Source organism: Rhamphochromis longiceps, linkage group LG1 (genome assembly GCF_057381845.1).
Source record: "Rhamphochromis longiceps isolate RC_006_pf linkage group LG1, R_longiceps_female_GT1.1, whole genome shotgun sequence".
Classification (NCBI taxonomy): Eukaryota; Metazoa; Chordata; class Actinopteri; order Cichliformes; family Cichlidae; genus Rhamphochromis; species Rhamphochromis longiceps.
This window is the reverse complement of record NC_140557.1, coordinates 38,340,759-38,368,618: the sequence shown is the minus strand read 5'-3', so window position 1 is coordinate 38,368,618 and position 27,860 is coordinate 38,340,759. Positions and strand designations below refer to the sequence as shown.

General features: G+C 47.1%; 2 protein-coding genes across 2 annotated transcripts in view; one reads left to right on the top strand and one right to left on the bottom strand.

Annotated features, from left to right (window-relative positions):
• Positions 1 to 27,860, bottom strand: part of LOC146679162 (nuclear receptor ROR-alpha A-like) — a 192,424-nt gene that overhangs the window by 156,012 nt on the left and 8,552 nt on the right. The window lies entirely within an intron of this gene.
• Positions 375 to 26,358, top strand: LOC146679163 (uncharacterized). The gene is made up of 6 exons (XM_085412300.1): positions 375 to 1,358; positions 1,425 to 1,875; positions 22,273 to 22,415; positions 22,571 to 22,625; positions 22,730 to 23,327; positions 26,127 to 26,358. Exons 1-6 carry the CDS (start codon positions 375 to 377, stop codon positions 26,356 to 26,358), a joined length of 2,463 nt encoding a protein of 820 aa, XP_085268426.1.

The window sequence follows — 27,860 nt, the reverse complement described above, 5'->3', positions numbered from 1 at the left end:
CACTTCCTGTTTACTTTGTGACTCTCACGCCCGTACATGTCATGTTCAGTTCACCCCGCCCTGTCTCGTTATGATTATCAGTATCACCTGTGTTCCCCGTGTGTTCCCACTTTCCTCGTTAACCCTCTGTGTATTTCTGTCTGCGTCTCCCTCTGTTCGGCGTGACGTCGTCCCTCATGCTGTGTGTGGATCTCCCTGTGTCTCCCTGTGAGTTCTTAGTTTATGGTTTCCCAGTTTAGTCTAGTTTGTATGTTTGTTCTACCAGCAAATAAAGCTGTGTTTTGAGTTCACCTCCCCGAGTCTGTGAGTCCTGCATTTTGGGTCCAACTCCTGCCTGCCGCACAGCGATTCATGACAGTACGACGTCACCAGACATGGACCCAGCAGGCTCCTCCCGGGAAAGCGATTTGGCCCGCATCTTCAGCCTGTGGGAGCGAGTTTCCCATGCCTCGGACATTAAAGCAATGTCCATTGGGATAAACGCCATCGAGGCAATTCTCAAGGGGAATCCCCATCTTCACGAGCTCTCAGGATTTTCGGGCCTACTGTCCAATCTGCAGAAAGCCAAGGAGACAGTACAAGCTCGCGAGCTCGTCATACCGCAACAGCGACCGCCACAATCGGGAAACGTTTCCACGCCGCTGCCACTGGACTCCTCTCCATCCACCCTCCACTCTGACTGTCACTCACCCGCTGCTTTTCTCGCAGCAATGTGGTCGGAGGATGAGGAGCCGGCCGTGATCTCTCCGTCGTTGCCAGTTTCCTCCATCACCGCACCTCCGGCTTCCCGAAGAAAACGGCATTCACGCCGCCGACACCCACCGCCACAGCCAGACCCCGAGACGTCTGAGTTGCCAGCTGTGGTGAGTGGAAGGGACAATCAAGAGTTTCCTGACTTTGGGACTGTTTATTCCGGGGCTGTGTTTTTTCACTTAGCTGCCCAGCCAGAAGCGCTAGCTCCATCTCCTGTGTCCCCGCTAGCACAGCCATTAACTCCACCACACGCTCCATTTTCACCTCTACCATCGCTTCAGTCATCAGTTCGGTCTGCCACTCAGTCGCCCTTAGTTCCGTCATCCACACTACCACCTGTTTCCCTTCCACCACCACCATCACTACACCCAGCCATTCAGGCTGCTACTCAGTCAGACAGTCAACCCATAGCCCTGCCGTTAATATGCTCTATAGCTGAGCCACTAGCCGCCCGACCCGCAGCCACTTCAGCCACTCCTCCACCCGTCACACCTCCACTACAACCATCACTGCAGTCCCCAGTGCAGTCTCCAGTGTCCCCAGTGCAGTCTCCAGTGTCCCCAGTGCAGCCTCCTGCAGCCCTGCTTTCCCCAGTGCAGTCTCCAGTGTCCCCAGTGCAGTCTCCAGTGTCCCCAGTGCAGCCTCCTGCAGCCCTGCTTTCCCCAGTGCAGTCTCCAGTGTCCCCAGTGCAGCCTCCTTTAGCACAGTCACCCACTCAACCACCAGCACCACAACCGTCACTACCTCTAGTTCATTCCCCTGTGAAGTCATTAACTCCACCACCTACTCCACTCTCACCACCACCGTTACTACAGACATCAGTTCAGTCCCCTGTGCAGTCATTTACTTCTCCACCGTTAGCAGCTCAGGTCCCCGTGTGTCCAGCAGCTCAGGTCCCCGTGTGTCCAGCAGCTCAGGTCCCCGTGTGTCCAGCAGCTCAGCTCGCACCTGAACCTTTGGCCCAGTTCCCCGTAGCAGTGCTGTTTTCTAGCCAGCTTAACGTTGAGCCCGGGGTCCCAATTCTCTCTGGCTCTACATCGGCTCCTGCTGGAAGCTCGGATGAGCTCATCCAGCACTCCGCGGCTCCCGTGTCGCCATCTACCTCGTCCGCTGGGGGTTCCAGTGAGCCCAGCCAGCACCTCCTCGTCTCCGCTGGAGGGTCCGAGGGGCCCGTTCAGCCGCCCGTCTCCGCTGGAGGGTCCGAGGGGCCCGTTCAGCCGCCCGTCTCCGCTGGAGGGTCCGAGGGGCCCATTCAGCCACCTGTCTCCGCTGGAGGGTCCGAGGGGCCCGTTCAGCCTCCTGTCTCCGCTGGAGGGTCCGAGGGGCCCGTCCAGCCTCACGCCTCGTCAGCTGGAGGGTCCGAGGGGCCCGTTCAGCCTCCTGTCTCCGCTGGAGGGTCCGAGGGGCCCGTTCAGCCTCCTGTCTCCGCTGGAGGGTCCGAGGGGCCTGTCCAGCCTCACGCCTCGTCAGCTGGAGGGTCCGAGGGGCCCGTTCAGCCTCCTGTCTCCGCTGGAGGGTCCAAGGGGCCCGTTCAGCCTCCTGTCTCCGCTGGAGGGTCCGAGGGGCCTGTTCAGCCTCCTGTCTCCGCTGGAGGGTCTTCGTCCTCGTCTGGTCCGGCCTCCGAGTCTTCGTCCTCGTCTGGTCCAGCCTCCGAGTCTTCGTCCTCGTCTGGTCCAGCCTCAGCCTGTGCTTCGCCTGGTCCGGCCCCCGCATCGCCACCGTCTGGTCCTGCCTCGTCTGGTCCTGCCTCGTCTGGTCCTGCCTCGTCTGGTCCTGCCTCGACTGGTCCTGTGCCCACCAGGCCATGGCCAGCACGCCTGAGACTGGAGGGCCGCCGCTGCCTTCCGCGCGGTCGGCCCCCTGAACTGCTCCGTCGTCTCCTTCGCCGCCGCCGCTGCCTTCCGCGCGGTCGGCCCCCTGAACTGCTCCGTCGTCGTCCCCCCCTTCGCCATCGCCGCTGCCTTCCGCACGGCCGGCCTCCGGACCAGCTCTGTCACCTGTGCCACCCGCCTGGTCGGCCCTCCGACCGTGTGGCCCGTGTACTCTTGTGCCTGTGGGCTCTGGGTCAGCCCCCTGAACCTTATTTGGACTATAGTCATGTGCTCCTGTGTTTTCTGTTGTTTGTTTTTGTTTCCCGTTCTGGTCCCTCCGTCCTGGTCCCCCGCCTCCCGCCCTGGGTGGGTTGTTTTCTGTTTTTGTTTTTTCGGGTTTGGGCTGTCGGGAGCCAGCCCTTGAGGGGGGGGGGGGGTACTGTCATGGTCCTGGGCCATGTTGGCCCAGTGTTCTTAGTTTTCTTGTATGTTTGTATTTTGTTCCTTATTTAGGCCATGTTTTCTGAGTTGCCCTGTTGTGTTGTTCCCTAAGTGTTTTCCCTTCATGGCTTTTACCCCCTGTGTGCCCCTCTGTGTATCTGTGAGCCCTCGTCTCTCCTTATGTTTTATTCCATGTTTCCCCTGCCCATTATGTCCAAGTTCTCCCCGTGCTCTCTCTCCCCCCCCCCCCCTGTGTGCCCTGTGTATTTATGAGCCCTCGTCTCCCTTTGTGGTTGTTTCATGTTTCCCCAGCCCGTTATGTCTGTGTTTTCCCCGTGCTCTCTCTCCTCCTGTCTGAACCTCTGTGCACTTCCTGTTTACTTTGTGACTCTCACGCCCGTACATGTCATGTTCAGTTCACCCCGCCCTGTCTCGTTATGATTATCAGTGTCACCTGTGTTCCCCGTGTGTTCCCACTTTCCTCGTTAACCCTCTGTGTATTTCTGTCTGTGTCTCCCTCTGTTCGGCGTGACGTCGTCCATCATGCTGTGTGTGGATCTCCCTGTGTCTCCCTGTGAGTTCTTAGTTTATGGTTTCCCAGTTTAGTCTAGTTTGTATGTTTGTTCTACCAGCAAATAAAGCTGTGTTTTGAGTTCACCTCCCCGAGTCTGTGAGTCCTGCATTTTGGGTCCAACTCCTGCCTGCCGCACAGCGATTCATGACAAATATAGCCACTACAGTGACCATCAAAACGATGAGAAAATATTGCTGTAACTGTAAGTTTATTTTGCGACACCACGAAACAAACGATATCGTAAAATGAAACGATAGATGTTTTTATATCATCATCCGATATATATCGTTATATCGAACAGCCCTACATCCAAAGTATACAGAATATGTTACAAAATACATTTTGGGGCAAGTATTCTGTAATCTGTAGTGAAATAAATTTTAAAAGTAACCTTCCCAACACTGACCACCACGCACATAAGGAGGTACTACATTGTAATGGAAAACCGAGTTGAGTCATGGAAAAAACTCTTGTTTTTGGGTTCAGCTGTTAATGAGAAAATTTACATAATTTATCAGGAAATACAAACTCGAAAAAGATGTTTTTAATGAGTGTTTAATGAGGAGGAATGATGATTTTGACTAAAATACAACTGAAATGTAGAAATGTTTATTTGTTCAAAGAAGTAATTATTAAGGAAAAGTGCTTCCTGTAAATGACGGGCGTACCAGTCAAGTAAATTTTAATTGACCAGTCTCCATTAAATGTAATATTCTACATTGCGCTTATGTAACAAAATTTCATGGAAATTTTCCTTGTGTGTTTTTTTTTTGTTTGTTTTTTTTGATGGGTTTAGCCCCACGTTCTCCTCCCAGAGTCGGTGTAAATGAAAATTAACTGGAATCTAGGCTGCAAGAAAAAAAAGATTTAAAGAGCCCAGTTTGTGGAATTTCTGACATGTGTATTTGGGTTACAACAACATTGTGTTTCATGGCAAAACAGTAAAATTCACTGTTTAATAAGAGGTTCTACAAATTAACATCAACCAGTTGATGAAGCGGCTGCAGCTTAAAGTGTTACCTAATGTAAAGATTAGAAATACTTCGAGACGCCGGGATTGACAGGCACTCCTCAGCGGCCACGGACACTGGGGATCATAAGTTTGTCACCTTGAACATATGGCTGGAACAGACTGCAGATGAGACAGTGTGAGTAATAGAAGCGCTTTCTTTTGAACTCAGTGAGAAAAACAAACATCTTTGCATCATGCTGCTCCCTGGTGGTTTCTAACAGAGATACACAGCAAAAAACATTTTTCTTTTTTCTCTTTGCTGCAGAGTCTTCAGGGATCTACCAACAAACACACACACACACACAAACATGCACACACACACACGCACACACCTAAGATCATCTGACAGTGGGTCAGAAAACATAGCTATGAAACTGTGCAGAGGTTCAGATGTACATTACAAAAAGGTCTTCCATAGTTGAAACTAATGGAGCTTCCAGTTAGACTTGTTCATGGTACTAATGAGTTCAAGAGTCTTATTCAAACAACACTCTGCAGCCTAGAATAAAATATTTGAATTACAGATGTGCAGAACTCCAATGGTGGTCACCTAAGACACAAATAGGATCGGAAAGCAGGAATCATTTATGTGGCGAAGTGATTTATTAACTCAGTAGTGCCGTTATTACGCAGCTTCAGTCAGAGGAGCCTCAGCTGCCTCTGTTAGCACCGTTAGCACGCCATCTTCTCTACGTCACTGTGAGACATTCAGCACCAATCCAAGCATACAATACGACTGTCTTCAACACTAATCCTGCTCCAGAATTATTCCCAGTCTTTACTTCCAGGCGTTGCCAAACGTCACGCCAAATCTCCACCCAACAACTGAGATAAACACTTCTGACTCATGAAGACAATGACTCTTTCCACACTCAGTCCAAGAACAAAGAGGAGGCTTTGTATGCAAATCATCCCCCCCCCCCCCAACCCCACCCTACAGTGCTGGATATAAAAATGCACTGACATCAAAGGCAGCGTCTGACATGCCTCGCAGAAAACGGCTGATCGGTTAAACAATGGTTCACTGTGATCCTACGGGGAAACTTCACCTAACATTAGCACATACATGCTCCCACATCATAAACATCAGAGTAATATTAATACTGCATTTATGTGGTATTTGTGGGAAATGTGGGAATGCAGGATAGCTGTCAAAGCTGTAAAAAATACAAATGTCCAACTCAATCATTTCAGACATCAAACGGTCTTTAATGTGCCGGCACAAAGTCAGAGTAATGATTCACCCATAGTAGAATAGTGTAGGTCCACAGTGAAAGTTAGGTGCTCTGCCCAAGTGGGAACCTCACGGGATGGAAATAAAGCAAAGTGGTAAAACCTGCAATTCCTCTAATGGCCACCTGAGGCAGGCAAGTCAGTCAGTCCCAGGTTAAAAGGCTTTACAGCAACAAAGATCATGTTCGCAGCCTGAAACAAAACAGGTTTGGGCCACTGTGGATAGTTTTCCCTGATCACAGCAGATAAAGCGTCATGGTGTGTGACTGCTGTGTTAGCACATGAAGCTGACTGATAGCTGATAGCTTTCTTCTTGGCTTTACCTCTACTAAGGCACTAACCACTTATTACCTTTTAGTTGCACTAGACAGCCACTCATTTTACCAGAGTAAAATACGACCAGGAAAAATCTGTGCTTTTCTCTGTCTGCACGATCCGACTAGGAAGGCAACTATAATAGTTCGATTTCAAAGGCAACAAAGCCGATCCAAGAAGGCGCCAAAGTTTTGGTGAGTAAAATTCTAGTATTTTATGAATCTGTTTCTTAGAATAATTCAGACTTATGTGTGTGTGCTGCAGTTTAAGGTTTAGATTACAAAGTCTACAAACAATGGGTGACATCGCAGTAGCTACATTCATCTTTTATACATCTGTGTTCCTGTTGTTATTATGGAAAAAAATGTTAGCCAAGGTGTAGCCGGGAATTACATTTCTGGGTGTGTGAAATGCAAATTAAGAGGACAATGTTGTAATTTCCTAATCCATACACAAATATGCCAGAACAGCATTTTCTTCCATACTGGGATTTGATGATGACAGATCTGCAGCTGAAGGTTTTGTCATTTATGAAATCATGAATAATTAGAGCATGAATATGACAAATATCAAAACATATCAAGTTAGCATATCGGCAGTCTGTGGGCAGCTACACGCAGCCCGTCTACCTGCAGACAGGCTCTGCTGTTAGGCAGGGGCAGTGTCAAGAATGTGTGGTGCAAGCAGTGAGTGGGCCACTGCTGCTTCTGCTGTTGTTGATCTATCACTCAGCGGTGGAGAAGAGCAAAGGTATAATATACAAGAGCTGGGTTGAAACTGAGTGTTAAAAACTATTCAGTGTCCACTGCAGCCGCTGTGTGTGTTCTTCATACTGTAGTTTAAAAACCCCACAACCAGTCTGACCAGCAGTGGATGAAAACGCCTCCATGAGCAAATATTTCTACAAACACTTAATCATAAGTCTGCTGCTATGAACAAAGTGTGTGACATAAGCCATTTACAAAAGTGATTTGCTTCTTGTCAGAGTATATCGTGATGGTGATGCTGCACACCCAGCCTGCTCCGGGGCAAGTTAGATACCAAATAACTGCCCAGTGCCCAGCTTTCAGAATAACAGAGTCACAAATCATCACTTCCTTTAGTGTCCATGATAAGCATCAATGAAAGTTATAGATTCTGAGTAAAGGTAACTTCATTTTCCCCTGCCTGTAACAAAGCAACTTTAAAATTCTTTTGCAGATCTTTATATGTTCACATAATTCCATAACAGCCAATATAAAAGGTTTATATACACAAATGTTCAATAAGGATTTATCAGCTGTCAAGTAAAAGTGCCTGGGCCCTTTAAATTTAGTCAGGCAGTGAATCCTGACCCAAGCAATGACAACATGGAACTTTCTGTGTTCTAAAAAAAGATCAAACTGCTACAGGCTCCAAATTAGTTTAAGTCTGCTATCAGCAAGACAAAAATGAAATCATCCCAATTGTGACATTTTAATTAATTCAATTCATTAACCAGTAAAACTTACTTTAATGAAAACATAGAGGCAGCTGGGATTAGCCGGCGGTGTGACGTGTTTCTGCTCTGTCAGCTGTCAGTCGCCCATCACTCAGACAGATCAGGCTCATTATTTTATCATTAAAGGCTGACAGTATCTGAGGCAGTGAGCGATGGTCATGAAGCTTCTCCTCAGCAGGTTAATTATCTCTGACATCCTCTCAGTAACCACATTGAATTAAGGTAATGAAAACTAAAACCTTTAAATCCAGTCCCCCCGACCTCATCGCAACATCGCTACAGAGCGACATTTTAATTCAAAACTGTCCTGCTTGACAGTGAGGTCTTCTTTTTTTTTCTTTTTTCTTTTTTTTTTTTTGCCTGTCCCGTTTGGCTCTTTTGCCATCAGAATTGTTGTCTAAAGGCAAAGAAAGATGCCCAACGGATTTACTTTACCAAATTGACCATCCCAGCCTTGCCGTAATGGTCCATTTGATTCACCTTTTATTGTTTATTTTATTTTCACTTACTGAATACGGGACAGACTTGACTGGGGGAAAGAAGGGGAGAAAGAAAGAGGGAAAGAGAAACAGCTGAGAAGAGGGACGGGGGAGAAGGGCAAAAGACAAAAACCAACAGAATGAGCAGAAAAGAAAAAAAAAAGAAGAAAAAAAAATGCATATATCAATCACCTGGGTCACCTGCTGAGAAAGAAAAAAGAAAACAAGCAGAAGAGAACAAGAGTAATAGAATAAACAACATCACAATGATATATGGGAATATGACAGTAAATACTAAATGTTAAACATTATTGTGCAGCACATAAGATCAACAGAACACAGTGTGCTTTGAGGTAGGAGCCAAAAAGGGTGTAGTTTGTGGGTGTGATCACCCGTGTGTACACCTGTGAGCATGGACGCGCTTGTTTTTTGTTTTTTAAAAGGTTCCTTCATGTAATGATCTGCTAGAGGGTGTGGGGGGCCACAGCCCCGTCCTCCAGGGCATGAAGCAGGTATGGAGGAGATCAAAACTCCAGACATCCAGAGGCCCCCAGAACACAAGAGACCAAGGAAGACCAACAGAGGGGCAGCCGCGCCACTGTCCCAGAAAGAGCTGAGGAGAGTCCCAGATGAGGGCTCACTCAGCAGCCGCGGAGCAGAAGCCAGGGGGAGTTGCAGTGACGCGCCCGTGAGCTCTGCCGGCAGCCAGCCGTGCCTGAGTGACCGAGCCCCAGGCCGAGAGGCCGGGGGCACCCCACCTCCGAAGTGGCCTGAGCAAGCCCCAGGCTCCAGGCGGCCGCCAAGGAGTGAGCCGGTGTGTACCTGGACGCCCATCCCCGGACACAAAGAACCACCAACGCACCGATGTCTGAGGGAGTCCACCACTGGCAGGGGAAGTGGTGGTAGGGGGAGATGTCCCCAGAGAGGTGGCGCCTGACACCCAACCTGACATATAGACACAGAAATGCAGGCACACACATATACAAACATCCATTCCCACCCTCATGCTCTCATATACACTTACTCCACACTCAACCAACGTGGAGACAGACATAAAGAGACGCTGTACACACGATCACACTCCCCAAGCGTACTCTAAGCCCCAGGTCTAGGTACCCTTGCCCCTGGAGGGGGGGAACTGCACCCAGACCCAGGTGGTGTTACCCTTTTCCCTGCGGTGGGGGGAGGGAGACCGCCCCGACTCCGCAGCAGCAGGGAGGCCCCACACTCCAGTGAGTAATGTGAATGTCTAAGTTGTGGGATAAAATTGAGGCAGAGGCAGCCAGAAGGGGACGGGGGGTGGCCTCCTCTGCACCCTGGTGACATACCTCTACTCCAAGGTCCTGCATGTGTGGGTGGTTGTGGTGGAGCGGGAAGAGGGAGGCAGCTGGAGATGGGGAGGGAAGGAAGGGAGGGGCAAGTGACCCCTCCCTGGGGCCAGCTCCCCCGCTGACCCCAGTAGGCACCCCCATACTCCACGACCCACCAGGGAACGGGGGCCCAGGCCCATCCAGACCGGGGCCCAGTGCAGCAGCGCCCCCCGGCCCCACAGAGCCCAGGACAGTCCACCCAACCCCACCACAGAGAAAACTGCACCCACCCCACCATCCACTCTTCTTCCAGACTACATAAGACAATAAACACCCAGGCTGAGATCTTCCTCCACCTCTCCTGTATCTTCCCCACCAGTTGAAGAGCCCCCCAGGTGGCTCGATGCACCGGCGGCACCCTGCTCCAGGACTGGGCCCCCATGCACCCACCCGCCCACAACCCCGGCAACACACCAACCAGGACCCAAGCCCCCGAGGCCCGGCCCGGGCCCCAGCCCAGAGACGGAGCGCCCCCAGAACCTCACGCCCATCCCGGACCCACCCAGGGGCAGCCAGGCTACCAGGTCAGTAACCCACGTCCGTCAGCACAGACCCTCCCCTAGCCCCGCTGCACGTAGCCACGAGGAAACCGTCACCTAAGAGCCAACAGAGCCCCTATCCGGACATGACCGCTACCCCGGGTTGAGCCCCCCAAGGAAGATGCCTCCGGGGAACCCCCCGACGCCCTAAGCCTGTCCCTACCCCCACACCAATCACAACAGTGAAGGCGGGACCAAACTATGACCCCCCACCCCCACTAGGTGATGGAGCTGATCAAAGGAGCCCAGAGCAATTGATCTGATGTGGTGGCAGAGGCTGTATCAAGACTAATGTAATCTAATAGATAATTTCTATATTGGTTAGAATTAAGATTATTTTTATTTTTCCAGTTCATGAGGACTGTTTTCTTGGCTATGCATAGGGCAGTGAAAACCATATGGGCGATATTCTTTTCTGAAGTGACATTATCTAAGCTGCCCAACAAACACACTAAGGGGGAAGTTGGAATGTTACATTTCAGACACTTCGATAAGTCTTCACATATCTCGCGCCAAAACTTCTGAACTGGTGGACAGAACCAAAGAGCGTGGATATAATTGTCCGGTGAATTGGTTTGGCAGTGTGAGCAGTTGTTGGTAGACGTAAAGCCCATCTTGAACATCCGATGACCTGTATAGTGCACTCTATGTAATATTTTGTATTGAATTAATTGAAGACTGGGATTTCTAATTAGATGAAAGGTTTTTAAGCAAATCTGAGACCAGAAGTTTAGGTCTAAGTTAACTGATAAATCCGCTTCCCATTCTGCAATAGGAAGTGATATTGATTCATCTGTTTTAGAAAGCATTCTGTATATTTTGGATAGAAATTTGGGGGTTTTAAGAGTAAGAAATTGAACCACACTTGGTGGTGTTTGTAGTTCAACTTGACCCGGTTTAAATTTCTTTTTTACTATGGATTTAATTTGTTGATATTCTAAAAATCTTTTCTTGTTGATCCCATATTGTGTAACTAGTCTGTCAAATGAAATAAATTCTGTTCCTTCTAGTATATGTTCTAAATATTTGATTCCTTTACCACTCCAATCTGAAAAGTTTATCATATTATTGTTTTTTAATATGTCAGTGAGGTCTTCTTCTATTTTTGTTCTTTAATGCTGCCGGGAAAGTATGATCCCCACATTAGCACCACCAGCTTCAGCACTGGTAATGTCAAGGGTTATGTATATTAGGACAATAGATAATATTGTCTATTAATAAATGTATCCATAATAATAGAGAAAACAAAGCACCATCACAATAAACTAGCTAGTCATAGATATCAATATTTACTAAATAATAAACGATATTGTGCAGCACGCAAGATAGACAGCGCACAGTGTGCTCTGAGGCAGCAGCCAAGAAAGCCTTAGTCCGCGTCTGTGAACACCCATGTGTGCATACCTGTGTGGATCAGCACGCTTGCATTCCAAAGGTTTCTCCATGCAATGATCTGCTAGGGAGTGTGGGGGGGCCACAGCCCCGTCCTCCAGGGCGCGAAGCGGGCATGGAGGAGATCAAAACTCCAGACATCCAGAGGCCCCCAGAACACAAGAGACCACGGAAGACCAACAGAGGGGCAGCCGCGCCACTGCTCCAGCAAGAGCCGAGGAGAGTCCCAGATGAGGGCCCGCCCAGCAGCCACGGAGCAGAAGTCAGGGGGAGCCGCAGCGACGCGCCCGCGAGCTCCGCCGGCCCCCAGCCGCGCCCGAGCGACCGAGCCCCAGGCCGAGAGGCCGGGGGCACCCCACCTCCAAAGGGGCCCGAGCGAGCCCCAGGCCCCAGGCCCCGACAAGCGGCCGCCAAGGAGTGAGCCGGTGCGTACCCGGACGCCCACCCCCAGACACAAAGAACCACCAACACACCGACACCTGAGGGAGTCCGCCACCGGCAGGGGAAGTGGTGGTGGGTGGAGATAGGCCTCCAAACCTTGGAGGGCCTGAGGTGTCCCCAGAGAGGTGGCGTCTGATACCCAACCTGACATATAGACACAGACATACAGGCACACACAGACACAAACATCCATTCCCACCCTCATGCTCTCATATGCACTCACTCCACACTCAACCAACGTGGAGACAGACATAAAGAGACGCTGTACACACAATCACACTCCCCAAGCGTACTCTACAAACCGGGTCTAGGTACCCTTGCCCCTGGAGGGGGGAATTGCACCCAGACCCAGGTGGTGTTACCCTTTTCCCTGCGGTGGGGAGAGGCAGACCACCCCGACTCCGCAGCAGCAGGGAGGCCCCACACCCCAGACCGCAGTCGGACGGCCAACTCCTCCTACTAGCCCTCCCGCTCCAGCAGGCCGCAGAGAATGGGGGTGAGAGAAGACTCCAAACCTCCCTCCACCCGCTCATTGTAGTGTTGATGCATATGTGTTCTAAGGTGCAATTAAAACCCAGGAGGGCATGGAGCTACCTGCCAAGGAGCAGCAGGTAAGCGCATAGTCAGACTATTTAGTAAATATTGATATCTATGACTAGCTAGTTTATTGTGATGGTGCTTTGTTTTCTCTATTATTATGTTACTCTTTGTTGTTTGCTGTCTCCTCTGTTTGTTTTTTTTGTTTGTTTGTTTTTTTTCTCCATACAGGTGACCCAGGAGTTCTTTTTTTTTTTTTCTCTCTCTTCCCCCCCCTTCTCACCGTCTCTTCTCCCCTTTGGTTTTCTTTCTTTCTCTCCCCCTCTTTCTCTCATTCATTCCCCCTGTCCTATTTATTTAAAAATAAATAAATAAATAAGTAAATAAATAAATAAATAAATAAATAAATGTATCCATTTTTCAGGGATTACTTGAAAATGTAAAATTCAGGACCTGAACTGAAAAACAAGACATCCACATTTACTAAGTAATAACTCCATGATGGCAAGGCCAAAGGAAGCAAAGAGGAATTTTTGTCTTTCTAAGAAGAATACTAAGAATAACTATTGTTAGAGGCTGCTGATATGAATGTCCTTACAACCTGAAGTAATAACCAGCACAGGCTTTATTTTTACACTTGTCTTTACTAATAAGGAGAGAAACAGCTTTCAGATTGCAGATGTGTATTTTGCGAGCTTGGGTCTCCAAATCATTTTACATATTCATGCATTTATTTTCACCCACATATGAAGCTTCGGACATCCCCTGCAGAAGCATTACTATTGAATAAGAGCTGCAGCTCTCACACTTAGACCTCAGAACCTCTCCTTTCAGATGCTGTGTCTCACTGACCGGTCAAACAGTTATATACATGTTTTCACTTTCATAAATGTCCGTAACAATCTCACAGTGGAAGCATTTGTCTCCAAACTGAAAGGAAGTGCAATTTACATAGACAGCTGCCACAAGTCCCATAACTTCATTAACAATTGAACAAAGTATTTCCTGATGTGATATTGTGATCCTAACTCTTGGGTGGCAGAAAGCAGTGAGAGACTTAAAATACAAACAGTGAGAATTCAAATAACAATACGGAATAATTTCAGTTCTAATTACAGAGAAATATTATCAGACTTTAACTAAAGCAAAAATGTTGTACTGGTCACATGTTTATGAAACCAAAAAATAGTAATAAATTTATATAGAGCATGCTGGAAAAAGCAAAGGACTCGCTGAACCACTGTTTAGAAGAAGAAAACACTTCAAAAGTAAACCAACAACACAGAGAGAGACGTGTAAGGACAGAGAAACTCGACCCGCCTGATGTTAATTTAAATGCCTTCAGAACCATTTTAGAGATTTGTACCACAGGCTTTTAACTAAATTAAAGTCTTGATAATGGTTTAATTCATGGCTGGCTCATTAGTTGAGAACTAATACCATGGTTTTATTTTCCAGCTATATTAAAAATACCTTAAAAAATACCTAATATATAGTACATATACTGAAAGTTACAAAACTTTCAGATAATTTAAATATAGTTGTAAAGGTGAAAAAGACTGAGCCAGAGATTTCACTTCATCATCTATTACAACGATGTGAAATTAGTGACAGTGAAACACAAAAGCCTAAAATGAGCGCTAACTCGATAAGCGAGCTACAGAAGAGTTTGGTGGAGCTTGTGGTGCTGATGTGACTGATGCAGGGTGCCTCTAGGCATGGTGAAGAAGGAGTTTACATATTACAAATACAGTTTCACATAAATAAATTGGTGTGCGTGGAGTGTAAGCACTGTGTTAAATACTTTTAACTCAAGAAGTACATTTACATCAAGTGCAGTTTTGAGTTATTATTACTTTACTTGAGTCTTTTCAATTTTTTCCAACTTTCCAAACTTCACTTTTTTCTAGAATGAAATGTACTTTTGTTTGACTCTGATATTTATTTGACAGCTATTCTCTGTAATATGTGCAATAATTCCCTTTTTGATTAACAACACTGATCACAAGAAAAAGGGCAAATACATCCAACATGAACAAACTTTTGACCACACAGCACACAATTAATCTACAGGAATGTAGTGTCATTGATTGCTGCTTAACAACTTTGTTGACTTTCGGTCGATAAAGAATCTAATTGATACAGTGGGGCAAAAAAGTATTTAGTCAGCCACCGATTGTGCATGGGGGGGGAACATTTTAAGTGTTCCCCCACTTAAAATGATGACAGAGGTCAGTAATTTGCACCAGAGGTACACTTCAACTGTGAGAGACAGAATGTGAAAAAAAAATCCATGAATTCACATGGTAGGATTTGTAAAGCATTTATTCGTAAATCAGGGTGGAAAATAAGTATTTGGTCACCTCAAACAAGGAAAACCTCTGGCTCTCACAGACCTGTAACGTCTTCTGTAAGAAGCTTTTCTGTCCCCCACTCGTTACCTGTATGAATGGCACCTGTTTGAACTCATCATCTGTATAAAAGACACCTGTCCACAGCCTCAAACAGTCAGACTCCAAACTCCGCCATGGCCAAGACCAAAGAGCTTTCGAAGGACACCAGGAAAAGTATTGTAGACCTGCACCAGACTGGGAAGAGTGAACCTACAATAGGCAAGCAGCTTGGTGTGAAAAAATCAACTGTGGGAGCAATCATCAGAAAATGGAAGACATACAAGACCACTGATAATCTCCCTCGATCTGGGGCTCCACGCAAGATCTCATCTCGTGGGGTCAAAATGATCATGAGAACGGTGAGCAAAGATCCCAGAACCACACGGGGGGACCTGGTGAATGACCTGCAGAGAGCTGGGACCAAAGTAACAAAGGTCACCATCAGTAACACACTACAACGGCAGGGAATCAAATCCCGCAGTGCCAGACGTGTTCCGCTGCTGAAGCCAGTGCATGTCCAGGCCCGTCTGAAGTTTGCCAGAGAGCACATGGATGATACAGCAGAGGATTGGGAGAATGTCATGTGGTCAGATGAAACCAAAGTAAAACTTTTTGGTATAAACTCAACTCGTCGTGTTTGGAGGAAGAAGAATACTGAGTTGCATCCCAAGAACACCATACCTACTGTGAAGCATGGGGGTGGAAACATCATGCTATGGGGCTGTTTTTCTGCCAAGGGGACAGGACGACTGATCCGTGTTAAGGACAGAATGAATGGGGCCATGTATCGTGAGATTTTGAGCCAAAACCTCCTTCCATCAGTGAGAACTTTGAAGATGAAACGAGGCTGGGTCTTCCAACATGACAATGATCCAAAACACACTGCCCGGGCAACAAAGGAGTGGCTCCGTAAGAAGCATTTGAAAGTCCTGCAGTGGCCTAGCCAGTCTCCAGACCTCAACCCCATAGAAAATCTGTGGCGGGAGTTGAAAGTCTGTGTTGCTCGGCGACAGCCCCAAAACATCACTGCTCTCGAGAAGATCTGCATGGAGGAATGGGCCAAAATACCAGCTACTGTGTGTGCAAACCTGGTAAAGACCTATAGTAAACGTTTGACCTCTGTTATTGCCAACGAAGGTTATGTTACAAAGTATTGAGTTGTATTTTTGTTATTGACCAAATACTTATTTTCCACCCTGATTTACGAATAAATTCTTTACAAATCCTACCATGTGGATTCATGGATTTTTTTTTCACATTCTGTCTCTCACAGTTGAAGTGTACCTCTGGTGCAAATTACTGACCTCTGTCATCATTTTAAGTGGGGGAACTTGCACAATCGGTGGCTGACTAAATACTTTTTTGCCCCACTGTAAGTGATATGATGATGGAATTGGAATCACTCAATTCATAACAAATTACATTCCCGCGTAAAATAAATAATACCATTTTTTAAAAATCCAATCAAAAGAATTAGACTGTCTTAGAAAAGGTGGTCTGATATATATACAATATATGTGATATACAACAGTCACATCTCCCTAAATAATGTCCCACAAACATACTGATATGGGCCATGCCTACTGTGTGCCTGTGTGGGCAGGATGTTCATCATGGAGACCCGAAAGGTCAAAACTGCTTCACCCCACATTGGTGCCCCATTACGGTTTTCTGTGGACAGCTCATAGAGGGCCTTCAGAAAACCACCAATGGGGCAAGCAAAGGGAGAAATTTGAATACAATCAAGTCCCCTGAGTATTTATCCCCTTTATAATTAATTAAGAGTGCTTGCGATCCTGGGAGTAAGGATGGGTTGGTTTGAATAGGGATGAAATGGCTCAAAGTGCTGAAGAAAATGTTTAAGAGAACAAACATTCTGCCAATTTACAGCTTTGTCTGTGAAGGTTCTCAGTCATCCAGGTCATCGTAGTCTAAGGAGCTTGGAAAGAAAAGCGTCTGGACTTCTTTAAGTTGCTTGAAGACGTTTCACCTCTCATCCGAGAAGCTTCTTCAGTTCTAAGAGTCAAATGGTGGAGAGTCCCAGATTTAAGCCCAGTGGGAGTTTCCCCCTAAAGAGGGACAAAAGGACCCCCTGATGATCCTCTACCATACTTGAAATGTGCAATTCACTTGTATTTTTATTTTTATTTTTATTCCTATTTATTCTATTTATCCCCTTCGTATATTTTATTTATATTTGTCTCTGTATTTATATATGTGTGTGTATATATATATATATATATATATATCAATCAAAGAGAGGGAAGGTAGTCAGAACTGAGGGGATTGAACTACCAGAAGGCAACATTGCAGACATAGAGGACAGTTACAAGTACCTGGGGATCCCGCAGGCGAATGGGAACCATGAAGAGGCCGCTAGAAAAGCTGCAACCACCAAGTACCTGCAGAGGGTCAGGCAAGTCCTGAGGAGTCAGCTGAATGGTAAGAACAAGATCCGGGCCATCAACACGTACGCCCTGCCCGTGATCAGGTACCCTGCTGGGGTAATAGGCTGGCCAAAGGAGGAGATAGAAGCCACTGACATCAAGACAAGAAAGCTCCTTACCATGCATGGAGGGTTTCACCCCAAGTCCAGCACCCTGAGGCTGTACGCTAAGCGGAAGGAAGGGGGCCGGGGACTGGTGAGTGTCAGCACCACAGTCCAGGATGAGACAAGGAACATCCAAGAATACATTGGGAAGATGGCCCCAACTGACCGAGTGCTCAGTGAATACCTCAGGCAGCAGAAACCCAAGAAAGAGGAGGGAGACGAGGAACCATCATGGAAGGACAGGCCCCTGCACGGTATGTACCACCGGCAGATAGAGGAGGTGGCTGATATCCAGAAATCCTACCAGTGGCTGGACAAAGCTGGACTGAAAGACAGCACAGAGGCACTAATCATGGCAGCACAAGAACAAGCTCTGAGCACAAGATCCATAGAGGCTGGGGTCTATCACACCAGGCAAGACCCCAGGTGCAGGCTGTGTAAAGATGCCCCAGAGACAATCCAGCACATAACAGCAGGGTGCAAGATGCTAGCAGGCAAGGCATACATGGAACGCCATAACCAAGTGGCCGGCATAGTGTACAGGAACATCTGTGCCGAGTATAACCTGGAAGTCCCGAGGTCAAAATGGGAGATGCCCCCAAGGGTGGTGGAGAATGACCGAGCTAAGATCCTGTGGGACTTCCAGATACAGACGGACAAAATGGTGGTGGCTAACCAACTGGACATAGTGGTGGTAGACAAACAGAAGAAGACGGCCGTAGTGATCGATGTAGCGGTTCCGAATGACAGCAATATCAGGAAGAAGGAACACGAGAAGCTGGAGAAATACCAAGGGCTCAGAGAAGAGCTCGAGAGGATGTGGAGGGTGAAGGTAACGGTGGTCCCCGTGGTAATCGGAGCACTAGGTGCGGTGACTCCCAAGCTAGGCGAGTGGCTCCAGCAGATCCCGGGAACACCATCGGAGATCTCTGTCCAGAAGAGCGCAGTCCTGGGAACAGCTAAGATACTGCGCAGGACCCTCAAGCTCCCAGGCCTCTGGTAGAGGACCCGAGCTTGAAGGATAAACCGCCCGCAGGGGCGTGCTGGGTGTTTTATATATATATATATATAATATTCTGTAACTCTGTAACTTCTGTCGGTGCTGTGCTTTTTGGAAATCGAATTTCCCAGAGGAACCCACCCGAGGGATTAATAAAGTTCTATCTTATCTTATCTTACCTAATCGCATGAGCCAAGGTGTGAAAACGGGTGTGGGTCACAATCAGCCAGGGTTTCGGGTGAGCTCATTGTGAAACCTGGCCCCACCCTATCATGTGATTTCCTGAGGTCAGGTGGCCCAGGGTGTGACTGGGCGTTAGGTAGAGGATCATCAGGGGGTCCTTTGTCCCTCTTTGGGGGAATACTCCCACTGGGCTCAGCCTGTGATCTCCTGATCTCATGTCATCCTGTAATCTCTTACGAACTATCTCCACTGCTTCCGTGACTGATGCAAGAATAAAGTATGGAGAAGGCGTGAAACAGCTCATGATCCAAAGCACACCACATCATCGGTAAAATACAGTGTCGGCAGTGTGATGGCTTGGGCATGCATGGCTGCCAGTGACACTGGGACACTCATGTTTACTGATGATGTCACACAGGACAGAAACAGATGAATGAACTCTGAGGTGTTCAGAGACTGTCTGCTCAAATCCAGATAAATGCAGTCAGATTGATTAGCCGGTGTTTCATAATACAGATGGACAATGAGCCACAACATACGGCCAAAGCAACCCAGGAGTTTATTAATGCAAACAACCTGATCTTAACCCAACTGAGCATTTTACTTGTTGAAGACTAAACTTTGGACCGAAAGGCCCACAAACAAACAGGAAGTGAAACCCACTGCAGTAAAGGCCTGGCAGAGCATTAAAAAGGAGGAAACCAGCATCTGGTGATGTCCAAGTTCAAGACTTCAGGCTGTCAAAGCCAGCAAACAGCTTTCAAGCAACTATTAGAAATTAACCTTTTATTTTCAGTTAGTTAATTTGTCCAATTACTTTTAAGCCCCTGTAATAAAGGGGTTGTGTTAAAGAAAATACTTTAGTTCCTCACATTTTTATCCAAACTTTTTGTTCAACCCACTGAAATTAAGCTGAAAGTCTGCACTTCAACTGCATCTGAGTCATTTCATTTAAAATTGATTGCGGTAATATACAGAACCAACATTCAAAAAAATGGCTCTGTCCAAATAATTATGGACCTCACTGTAAATAGCAAACACAAGTGAATCTAAACTCTGTGACATGAATCACGCTTAACTCATGGCTCATTTAAAAGATTGACTGATCCAAAAATAAATAAAAAGAAAACGTACAGTAACACTACTGTGGTCGCCTACTTCAGCGTCATCACCACAAAGCTGCTGTGCTTGGTGAATTTTCCCAGCAGCAGTAGCGGTTTTTGATAAAGGGCGAAACGGGCGGTTGCCCGGGGCGGAATCACAGGCATCGGCAAAAAAACCCCCAAAAAATTGCTCGTACTCATGCTGCCCCGATGTCAGCCAGCGCATATTGGGAATGGCATAGGCACCGATCGGTTTTCTATCGCCCATTTGCTGGGAGTAAGGGCGCCCTCTGTTTGCGAGGTGCGCCTGCTGCTTGCGGCACAGGGAGGAGAGGGCGGGGCGGGGGTTCTCTGGCTGGTTGGAGTAGCATCTAATAACCAACTCGCAAAATAAAACAAAATAAAAACAAAACAAACACGAAAACACCAGACATCATGATACAGACTTATTATTTGCACCGATGTTTTTTCGAAATTCTATACGCGAAAAGTGAGTGCGAGAGCCCTCGGTGCGCCTGCTCGCTGCTGAAGTCAAAGTAAACTTTATTGTCATCTCCACTACATACAGTCCAGTATATAGAGAGACGAGACGACGAGGCTCCAGTTACAGCAGTGAAAGTAAACAAACTATAAATATAGGAAGAGTAAGAAAATAAATATAACTTTAGGACTGGGATAAAGGGATCAATTACAATTTAAAATTTATATTTTACAGTTTGAGGTTTTAAAGTTTCACACACAACCTGTCGAAAGGGGAGGGGCCGGCTGCTTCGAAATAGAGCACATTTCATTCATAATGATGTAAATCCAAGCCCATTATGTATTCTTGGTTTGAATCCTGGGTTGTGTGAAATCCCAGAAATAAACCCTAAACACAGTAAATCTGTGAACTAAGGTGTAGGTCTATTAGGTTATGTTGTGGTGATCCTCGGGTTGGGGGATGGGTGTTCATACTGGAGTGCAAAATTAAAACCAATGGAAGATGGACAAGAAAAGTTGAAAAGGAAGTGTTTGCCCAGGGCGCCAAAAGGGCTAGGACCACCACTGCCCAGCAGCATCTGTATTCTCAGTACATCCTTACATCAATCCTGGGTCTTATGACCCAGCGGTTTCAGTTTTTGTGTTTTGTTATTTTGTATTATGGTTTGAGTACACCTTGTTAGTTTAATGGTTTAGTCTCTAGGTTGTTATGTTTAGCTATTTGTTGTCAGATTTCCTGGTGTAATTGCTCCTATGTCTCCCTCTGTGTATTTGTCTTCATATAGTTCTGAGCTCCTGTGCCTGGTTTCCCCTCGTGTTCTATTCCATGTTTCCCCAGCCCATGATGTCTGTGCTCTCCCCGTGCTCTCTCTCTCTCCCCTCCTGTCTGTGTCTCTGTGTTCTTCCTGTGTTACGTTTAAGGTCCACATCTTGGGTTAGCATTTTCAGTTACATATCCTCCCTGTCTTGTTATGCATAATTGTCCTCAGCTGTGCTCCCCGTGTCTTCCCTCCTCACTCATAGAGATCGAAAATGTGACGTCAAAACCGGAAAGGATTGTAGGTACCAGTGGCAAGCGGTACTAGCGCACGCAGGCACAAGAAAACAGTCACACAGCGATAAAAAGAAACACAAAGAATGGCAAGAAGCTGTTGTATTTTTCACTGCAATAGCCGGTGACATGACAGCCATGGGAAGCCGACGGGTAAAGAGATCGGTTTTTATCGGATTCCGTAGTGGAAGAGAAATTGCTCAAGCTGTGTTTCCGAAGTAACAAAGAGCCGACGGATGGCCTGGATTGCAGCCATTCGAAGACCAAATATAACGTCCCAGGACACTCCAGCTCACCCTTCCAGGGGTAAGCAGCATACACGCCGCCGGCGCCCCTCTTCATGACCGGTTTCCAGTACCTCCGAGCCGCCAAACGTGGTGAGTGAGAGGGACTCTTTTTTTTTTTTCACTTGCTGAGCCTGAAAACGTTGATGCCGTTACATTTGGGACTGTTGGTTCCAGTTCAGAAAGTTTGGGGACTGTTTTTCACACCAGTGCCAGCTCAGTGGAGTCTAACAACCCATTTTGTTTTGCTCCTTCCCAACTAGTTGTAGCTACTGGGACTGTTAATGTCTCCATGGCAGCTCAGCTCGAGACTCCCCTTCCTGGGGCTAATTTTATGTTACAGAACTGCGTTTGTCCTACTCCCTCTCAGCCTGGAGAAAGAATCAGCCTTTCATGTGTGATAATTCTGGTTTAGTGAATATAAAAGACTGTTCGTCTCCTGCCTCTACTCAGCATGCAACCTCAGGTCCTGCCGTGAAAAGAGACAGAGAATCCAGTGCCCCTTCTGCTGGTAAAAAAACAGTTTCCTCTGAGGCTGTTCACTTTGAGGTGAACTCGGCATCTGTTTACCCAGTGTTTTTAAAGTCTAGGTCGGCTAACTCAGGTTCTGTAATCTTTGAAAGTGTAAACTGTGAGACAGTTTCCGTGGAGGCCACTTCTACTGGCCCAAAGGACATAAAAGACTGTCTGGGTCCTGTTCCTTCTGAGCCGGGAGTAATACTGTCTGAGACTGTTTATGTTAAGCCTATGGACCAAAGGGACTGTTTTTCATCTGCTCATTCTGAGCAGAGAATTTGTCGCACGGGGACTGGTCTTTCTGAGCCAGCTCCTCTGTCTCTTTGTGCTCCAGTTCTTGGGACGGCTATGGCTCAGCATCCCCCTGCACCTGTCTCTGTTTCTCAGGCGGGGAGGGCTGAGTCCCAGTTGGCCCCCGCTCCGGTTTCCAGGCCGGCTGAGGCCCTGCTGGCCCCTGCACCCGTATCAGCTCCTCAGGTGGGGGCCAGCAGCTTCCCAGTCGCTGCCGAAACCTGTGCCAACCCCTGAGGTGAGGCCCACCAGGACCCAGCCGATCTCTGCACATGTACCTACTCCTCAGGTGGGAGCGGCTGGTGTCCAGCAGGTGCCTGCACCCTTCATCGTCATTGCAGACTCAGAGGAACCAACACCACCACCTGTCCTACGTCCACACCAACCATCACTACAGTGAGCAGCTCAGTCGCCACCTGTTCAGTCACCAGTGTCCCCGCTACCCGTAGCTCAGTCCTCAGCTCGGCTCCCTGTAGCTCAGCCATTAACTCTTTCATCAGCAGCTCCATTTGCACCTGAACCATTAGCTCAGCCGCCCTCAGTCCAGTCCCCTGTGCAGTCGCCCTCAGTTCTGTCCCCTGTAACAGTTCAGTCTCCTAATCAGCTACACATTCACCCACCTGGTCAGCTACACATTTGGCCAGGGGTCCCAATACCCTCTGGCCCTGCATCAGCTCCTGCTGAAAGCTCGGGTGAGCCCATCATTCACTCCGTGGCCCCCACGCCGCCGTCTGCCTCATCCGCTGGGGGTTCTGGAGAGGCCGTCCAGCACTTCCTCGTGTCCGCTGGAGGGTCAGAGGGGCCCGTTCAGCAATCTGTCTCCGCTGGAGGGTCCGGGGGCTGCTTCAGCCTTCGTCTGTCTCTGCTGGAGGGTCCAAGGGATCTTATCCAGCCTGTAGCGCATCCACCTGCGGCTTCCATGCCGTCGCCTGCAGCGCCTCTGCCTCTGGCTTCCACACCTGGTCCTGCCTCTGCCTCGCCTGGTCCTGCCTCTGCCTCACCTGGTCCTGCCTCTGCCACATCTACACCACTGTCCGATCCAGTTCGGCCTGAACCACCTCGCCTTTGCTGGCCACTTTCCAGTAGAGATGGACAAGGGTGGGAATGGATGTTTGTATTTGTGTGTGCCTGTATGTCTGTGTCTATATGTCAGGTTGGGTATCAGACGCCACCTCTCTGGGGACATCTCAGGCCCTCCAAGGTTTGGAGGTCTATCTCCCCCCACCACCACTTCCCCTGCCAGTGGCGGACTCCCTCAGATATCGGTGCATTGGTGGTTCTTTGTGTCCGGGGATGGGCATCCAGGTACACCCCGGCTCACTCCTTGGCCGCCGCTTATCGGGGCCTGGAGCCTGGGGCTCGCTCGGGCCACTTCGGAGGTGGGGTGCCCCCGGCCTCTCGGCCTGGGGCTCGGTCACTCAGGCACGGCTGGCTGCCGGCGGAGCTCACGGGCGCGTCACTGCAACTCCCCCTGGCTTCTGCTCCGCGGCTGCTGAGTGAGCCCTCATCTGGGACTCTCCTCAGCTCTTTCTGGGACAGTGGCGCGGCTGCCCCTCTGTTGGTCTTCCTTGGTCTCTTGTGTTCTGGGGGCCTCTGGATGTCTGGAGTTTTGATCTCCTCCATACCTGCTTCATGCCCTGGAGGACGGGGCTGTGGCCCCCCCCACACCCTCTAGCAGATCATTACATGAAGGAACCTTTTAAAAAAAAAACCAAAAAAAAACAAACAAGCGCGTCCATGCTCACAGGTGTACACACGGGTGATCACACCCACAAACGACACCCTTTTTGGCTCCTACCTCAAAGCACACTGTGTTCTGTTGATCTTATGTGCTGCACAATAATGTTTAATATTTAGTATTTACTGTCATATTCCCATATATCATTGTGATGTTGTTTATTCTATTACTCTTGTTCTCTTCTGCTTGTTTTCTTTTTTCTTTCTCAGCAGGTGATCCAGGTGATTGATATATGCATTTTTTTTCCCTGCCCATTCTGTTGGTTTTTGTTTTTTGCCCTTCTCCCCCGTCCCTCTTCTCAGCTGTTTCTCTTTCCCTCTTTCTTTCTCCCCTTCTTTCCCCCAGTCAAGTCTGTCCCGTATTCAGTAAGTGAAAATAAAATAAACAATAAAAGGTGAATCAAATGGACCATTACGGCAAGGCTGGGATGGTCAGTTTGGTAAAGTAAATCCGTTGGGCATCTTTCTTTGCCTTTAGACAACAATTCTGATGGCAAAAGAGCCAAACGGGACAGGCAAAAAAAAAGAAAAAGAAGAACTACTAAACTGTCACTAGGCCAACACCAGAGAATCTGGGATCGTCAGGAGCCCAAGGCATAAACATCAATAAGGAAGAACCACACCAGAGTAACAGTGCACAAAATTGTATATTTGAAACACTGCAGCTGCCAAGAAATGTACTTAACACAATAAAATAAGTACAAACTATTTCCCCGGTAATAACAAACTAAAATAAAGTGCGTGCTTACAAAAAAAAAAAAAAAAAAAAAAAAAAAAAAAAAAAGAGAGATGGACGGATCCCATATTACATATCGGTATAGATCTGATACTGACTTAAATTACTGGATCGGATGTCCAATCCATTCAATATCACAAAAGCACCTCACAAAACTTGCGACATGGCGTAACTCGGCTCATAACCTTAGCACGTCGGAGGAGTATGCGTCTCGTGATAGAGCGGCTGTGGCATGCGAGACCTGTCGGCGGTCTGGTTGAGCATTTGGATCCTCGCTTCACGCTGCCAAACCAGCATTTCATCTCCGAGAAAGTTATCCCAGAGAGAAGTAAGGCAAGTGTGTAACTTCATCTCTGAATGCTTGTAAAGCATTTCCCAGCGAATACTGGGAGCGACTGCCTCTTCTCTCTCCCTCCCTCTGCTGCTACTACTTCAATCATGAAACTGATTAATGACCAGCTGATCGGCTTTTCTGTCGCCCGTCTCTCTTGTTTGTTTTTGGCCCACTTTGCACCAGATAGAGGAAACCAGCGGCTGAACAACAGCAGCACGTTTAAGCTTGATAATCTGTTGTTAGAATTTATTTAATATTACTTTCTACACCAGGAGCCTTTTCTACGTAGCTGACGTAACTGTGCAGGGGCAGATCTAGCAAAGTTTAGCCAGGGGGGCCAATACGGCATGAACAGGGAAAAGGGGGCACAAAGACATACTTTTCTTTCTTATTCTCATTTAAAATGTATAACTTTTAATAAATAATTATCCGAATCTTACACCCAAAGTTTTCATCTGATGTAACATGTATAGAAGTCCATTATTGTATATAGTAACTATTAAGTCTAATATACCCTAGTAAGCTATAGTACTTTTTCCTTTGGGAAGATACCATCTGTGCAGTCTGCAGTTCTGTTGAAGAAAGATGTTGAATCTATTTAATTATTGTAGAAAAATTATTGATTTCCGTGCTTTTTTTTTTTTTTTTTTTTTTTACACGTGCATTAAATTACAGTTGATTATGTCGATTAAGCATCATGAGGTGGGGGGTGGTTCCCTTTTTTTTTTTTTTTTTTTTGCTGGGAGTTGGCAACCCTATTAGTTAGGTTGCTTACTCTTTAAAATACCAGAACAGGGAGGATGGTGCAGGTTTAAGTTTCTTAGATTGATCAGTTTTGCTGAACTATGAAATATTTTTGTATTTGTATTTTGCAGTGTATTTTTTGCATACAGGTATAACAAAATAGATTTAGTTTACTTTTGTTTTTTAAACTTGAGTATCAACTTATACAAAATGCAGCAAGATATTTAAAAAGAACATTTTATTGATTAAAAAACACACGGATTTATAGCGGTATCGGCAGATATCCAAATTTATGATATTGGTATCAGACATAAAAAAGTGGTATCATGCCATCTATACTTTCCAGGTCTTTAGGGCGGCCCCCTGAACAAGGTCGTCGCCGGGCTGCCTTCCGCATGGTCGGCCTCCGGACCTGCTCTGGCGCCGCCACTGCTTGCCGCGTGGCCGGCCGCCACCGCTGCCCTTCGGCCTCTGGAGTTGCTTCACCTGCCCCGCCGCCGCTGCTTTTCGCATTCTTTTACTCTTACCTGCCATCATCCCTGGGAGTTGCCAGACAAAAGGTGGTGGACAGGGTTTGAAACCACTAAATGCAAAGAGGGATAATTGGACCGCACCACCACTTCCTGCTGAAGGGGAGAATGTGTGTTTTCTTTAATTTAAAAACAAAGTAGTTGTACTTAATTAAATATTTGAATTTAGGGTTTAGTAGTTTTGATTTCCTTCTTTGGTGTTTAGTTTATAAACAAACCAGACTATACTGCATTGTTTGTTGTTTACGATTGTGTTTTGTTTATTTACCCTTCGTATGTCATAGTGGTCTGATCAGCCATTATATAAACCCCTGTGTATCATTTCATGTTGAGGTCAGTCATGTTTGATTGGGTAGTCCTTTGCATGGTTAAGTTTGCGGTCCTTTGCCTGAGTTGAGTTTTGTTTCTTTGACCTCTCTTATGAGCTCAACATTTATTACTTTTGTAAATATAATTTTTGGGGGTTAAATAAATGAAAACCCTATTTTTCTAATAATTCCTGTGACTCCTCCTGCTTTTTCAACTCGGTCCATCACAGTCCCACAGGAAAAGAAGACAACAGGGGAGAGAAAAAAGAAGATAAAATGACAAAGACATGATGACATCAAAGCTCTGTGGACACAAATGCTGAAAATATGAGGACAAAACAACTGCAGAAGTACAAAACTACGAACAGATGTGGTCTTATTTGTGTGCCTCCAGCTTTTTGAGGAAGGCTAAGAATTTTAAACCTGCAGTTTCAGAACGTCTGTGACAATAATAATAATGTGTACTTTATTGATCCCCGTGGGGAGATTCCTCTCTGCATTTAACCCATTCACTCAGTGAAGCAGCCATTGGGCGCCCGGGGAGCAGTGTGTAGGGATGGTACCTTGCTCAGGGGTACCTCAGGGGAATCGAACCCTCAACCTTCTGATCAAGTAGTTAAATATGTCATTGTTGTTACCTGAAGAGGCTTTTGTCAGTTCAGACCAGGCACCCACACTTGGTCTGCATTACCCACCCGTGACGAGGGTCCACTTGGATCCATGTGACATACATTTTATTTTATCATCTGTAGGTGAACGCAGCATTCTCTTTGGCCATGAGTAAAATATGAATGGGTGACGCACTTTTGTTCATTTGTGAGACCGCATACAAGTAAAAAGGTAAAAAGTGTATGACACTACAACATTATTAACAACAAGTAAAGGGTCTGGTACTGGTTTAGCACTTTTCTACTCTAACTGAGCACTCAAGCTGTGTGCACCCGATTACACGAGCTTTTTCCCCTCCCTATACCAAAGTGAGTTTTCTAACATTAAAACACACACGAATGCATCAGGGGCAATTTGGGGTTCAACATCTTGCCCAAGCATACTTTAACATGTAGGACGGAAAAGCCAGTGAACAAATCGCTGATCTTCTGATTGGTGCGCGACTCACTCTACCTTCTGACATCCCAATAAAAGAGCCATGAAAACAGCATAAACACAGCACAATGAATGTGAAGGATAAGGATCAGCTTTATTTGTCAGTTGCAGTTGCCTGCAGCTGAAACGACAGACCTA

What these genes read in the sequence shown, in the direction of transcription:
- LOC146679163 (XM_085412300.1), top strand. Translation starts at nt 375, where the DNA reads ATGGACCCAGCAGGCTCCTCCCGGGAAAGCGATTTGGCCCGCATCTTC. An exon ending in CTCGTCCGCTGGGGGTTCCA is followed by an intron (nt 1,876 to 22,272) that starts GTGAGCCCAGCC and finishes TTTGTGCTCCAG; the next exon opens with TTCTTGGGACGGCTATGGCT. An exon ending in TCCAGTAGAGATGGACAAGG is followed by an intron (nt 23,328 to 26,126) that starts GTGGGAATGGAT and finishes TATACTTTCCAG; the next exon opens with GTCTTTAGGGCGGCCCCCTG.